Here is a 4,077-nt window from a genome sequence, read left to right as displayed (position 1 = left end):
AATCTAGTAAAACTTACATTGAAAACAAGCATATGAGAGTCAACTTCATAAAAGTTTATTTATAGATTCAAAAAATTTGGATTGAAAAAAAATCAGCTTTTGAAGATTTATTTTCTATTATTTACTACATTTGTTTTTTAATTATCTGAATATGTATATGAAATAATTAATGTATTTACAAACAAAGAAAAATCAGTAAAAATTTGATTATTATAAATTATTTTTACAAATTGTCATAAAAGAAACGTTACTATTTCATTTATTCCCCACATTTTTATTTATTAAGGTTTTATATATTCAATTCGATAATTGCTTAATATAAATACTTAATTTGTATTATGTAATGTTTCTATACCATTAGTTTTTATTTTATGGGTAAAAAATTGGAAACGAAAAACAAAAAGTTTAATTTCAATAATTTTATTTCTTCATACTTTTTTTTAACAAATAAATTAATTGTTCTTAAAGCTACAATAAATAAATAAATTAAGTAATAAATACACGAGGGTTCGGTTCTTGCAACGCTCTAGTCTAGTTAGAAGAATTTAGCCAATCGTAACAATAGCAAAAATAAAAAAGAAATGAAATATGAAAAAAATCTAACTAAAAGAAATAAATAAATACGTTAGGTTTTGAATGTAGAAAATAAGGATAATTAACTTGGTGCTATCATTACAAGAGGCTTTTGCAAATTGTTTAAATAAATATAATCCAGATATATTTTTGTACTTGTTGAATTTTGACTGGTTTTCTGTAAAATTTTTGCTTGTTTTTTTTAGTTTTGTATTTTGGAACCACTGCGTTACTTCCGGTGAGAGGAAGTGATGGAGATCGTTTCCATGACAACGTGCGTGATCATTGGATTTTCCGGGCCTGCACCAGTTTATTGATATCGTTGAATGTAGTCAGCATCGCAGGACTCTGCTGATGCGACGTTAACGAAGGACATCCACCATGTGCTAAACATTCCTCTCCATCCTGACCATCCTTCGCCGCTTTCATGTACTTGAAGAACCGCAGGATCTCGGGATTATCTGAAGCCGGTTTACGCAGCTCGTTCAATTCTCTGGAAAAGATAAAGCAAAAAAAGAGAGGGTCATAACAATCCTATATCCTTTAACTACAAATCGAATCCGAGTACTGGCATACTAGTGTGCATGCATCCCCTGGAGCGAGTCACGTTTTCATTAATTGTCCTTCCAACCCTCTAACATCGATTTCCTTTCTCTTCTCCTCTTATTTTCCGTCTGTCACTAATTGCTGGATAATTAAGTTTTCCGGGCATTATACTTATTTATAGCGAGATTATTACGTTTTCCCTTCGATTGATACTGCTAATAAATTAAATTTGTCTTTTATTCGTAAAAGGCTGGAATTTTCGGTAATGACATTTACGTCGTTTCTTAGGAGAAGGCGCCGTTACCTAACATTGTTTGTAGCTCTTGTCTTTCGAATTTAGTTTAGTTTTTGTGTTGGGGAATTAGAATTAGAAAGTTCACTATGCAAATGTTTGTTGCTTCGCGGAAATTTCAAGCAAAAATGTTAAACTAGTTTTCGGTTATGTCGAGAATATATTAAAATATGAACGTTACCATTCAAATTACCACGAATTTGTATAATTGAACATTTCGTTGAATAACAGATGCAAATTGCATTAGAACTTCTCTGTGCATAATTTTAGTTAAAGTCAATTTTCTAACTAAATCATCTTTCTAAGAACGATATGAAAAAAAAGTAATTTGATTACGAAATAATAATAAGTCTTAATTAAATTTATTTCAAAATTTTGCGAATTGGAACTTATTTCCTTGATAAAACTATTTTCAATGTATTACAATGAAAAATACACTAGAAAATTAGATCGGAACTTATTTTCTGAATATTGTTGAATATCTTTAGGATTTTTGAAGATTAAATTAGAATTAAGATATTTGAAACTTTGATAATGATAATTGAAGTTTGAATAAAGATATTTGAATTTTTGACGAAGATAATTGTTGTTTACATTATGAAAATTGAAAATGTGACGAATATATTTGAAGAATTTCTTATGGAACGGAAATTTTCATGATGTTCCTATGATGAAAATGTTTCATTATGAAGATTGAAGTTTTGTTGGAGATGTTTGAAGTATTAATTATGAAATTTGAAGTATTGATTAATATGTTTGAAGCTTTGACGAAGATGTTTGAATAAAAAATCAGTAAAATAACGAATTGGAACGTTATGTATGGATATTTTTAACGTTTTCATGTGATAAAATGATTAACTTAATTGTATTAATTTGGAAATTCCTTGCAATATAAGTAAAAATATAAATAAATATCATTTTATGTAATTATTTAACAAAATAATTTTCTTAGTCATGAAAAATATTGAAAAACTTAAATATGAAAAGTCTAAAAAAGCATTGAAAGCAAATCGGAACTTACTTTCTGGATTTAATCTATATTAATCTGAATTAAATCTATAAAATAACAACCATAATTGTTTTAATTAAAATAGGAGCAGTTTGGAACTTATTTTCTGGATAAAATTTAGCTTTAAAATAAACCTTTAAATATTCTTTTTAAATAATTAACTGAAAAATAAATAGTTTTTTGATCATAAGTGCAAATTTAACCAATAATTAATGATTTTCCATCTACATTAAGTCTATAAATCGATATTATCTTCCTATAATCATAATTATGGTCACCGTCCGACACACCTGGAGCTGCATTCAGAATTCAACGTAAATTATGCCTTCGGTCGTCGCAGTATAATTAAGTTAGGTCATCCATGGAGGATGCATCCATAAAATACAATTTATATATCCACCCTGCAGACTAAATCCTATTTTATTCTCTTTTTACATTCATATTCCACGCTATTATTCTGAAGGAAATCAATACAAATCGGAAAACACTTTACGTAATCTCACTTTTTTTCCCACAAGAAGTAAATGGAAGACGGTGCAATATTTACCGAGACGTTTTAAACGAATTAAGGGCGAATTCTTCTGCTGCCACGACAATACATCAGAACAGAGCGAACTCCGACAATCGAATTAAATTTCGGAGGCCGCAACAAAACTCGGAGCGACGTTACGCAAAACCGCAATAATCCACGTTCGGGGATCGATTAAAGCCAGGACCTCCGTTTCACAGTTTTAACCACAGTTTAGTTATTAGTTTTTTGTAAGGTTTGAAGCTTTCATTTCAAGTTGCAATAATGACGGATGAAGCTTGGTTTATACTGTATGAAGATTTGACGAAGTTCATTGAATCTAATCATAAAGATATTTGAAATTTTGATTCGGATTGTTATAGTTTTGATTCAAATTTCGATGAATATAGGTCAAGCTTTGTTTATGAAGATGGAAGTTTCGATGAACGTGTTTTCAACTTTCTTTATGCAGATTCAAGTTTGGATGAAGTTAGTTTAAGCTTAGCTTATGAAAATTGAATATTTGATGTAATGATTCTAAAGGTGAAAGATTTCATGATGTTGTTTGAAGTTTTGATGAGGATGTTTCAAGTTTTCATTATGAATATTGAAGTTTTGATGAAGATGTTTGAAGCTTTAATTATGAAAATTGATGTATTTGTGAAGATGTTTGAAGTATTGATTATGAAGATGGAAGTATTCATGATGTTGTTTGAAGTTTTGATGTGGATGTTTCATGTTTCCATTATGAATATTAAAATTTTAATTGAAGTTGTCTGAAACTTTAATTAAGATAAATGAAATATTGATGTAGATGTTTGAATGAAGATGAATTGAAGTATTGATTATGGAGATTGAAGTTTTTATGATATTGTTTCAAGTTTTGATGAGGATATTTCATGTTTCCTTCATGAAGTTTTGATGAAGATGTTTGAAGCTTTAATTATGAAAATTAAAGTATTGGTGAAGATGTTTGAGGTATTGATTATGAAGATGGAAGTATTCATGATGTTGTTTGAAGTTTTGATGTGGATGTTTCATGTTTCCATTATGAATATTGAAATTTTGATTGAAGTTGTCTGAAACTTTAATTAAGAAAAATGAAATATTGATGAAGATGTTTGAATGAAGATGAATTGAAGTATTGAT

General features: G+C 28.5%; 1 protein-coding gene across 2 annotated transcripts in view; it reads right to left on the bottom strand.

The window, feature by feature from the left end:
• Nucleotides 1-572: 572 nt before the first annotated feature.
• Nucleotides 573-4,077, bottom strand: part of LOC108558720 — a 21,707-nt gene continuing 18,202 nt past the window's right edge. The window contains exon 5 of one of the 2 annotated variants that reach the window (XM_017915714.1): nucleotides 573-1,066. In XM_017915714.1, coding sequence (XP_017771203.1) covers nucleotides 856-1,066 — 211 coding nt within the window. In that variant the 3' untranslated portion in view covers nucleotides 573-855. The remainder of the gene's footprint in view (nucleotides 1,067-4,077) is intronic. The other variant, XM_017915715.1, reaches the window with a different exon arrangement.

The sequence above is a fragment of the Nicrophorus vespilloides genome, unplaced genomic scaffold (assembly GCF_001412225.1).
Source record: "Nicrophorus vespilloides isolate i.1.1-1 unplaced genomic scaffold, Nicve_v1.0, whole genome shotgun sequence".
NCBI classification, from domain to species: Eukaryota; Metazoa; Arthropoda; class Insecta; order Coleoptera; family Silphidae; genus Nicrophorus; species Nicrophorus vespilloides.
Note: the sequence above shows the minus strand (reverse complement) of the source record. Positions and strands in the feature narration are given on the sequence as shown.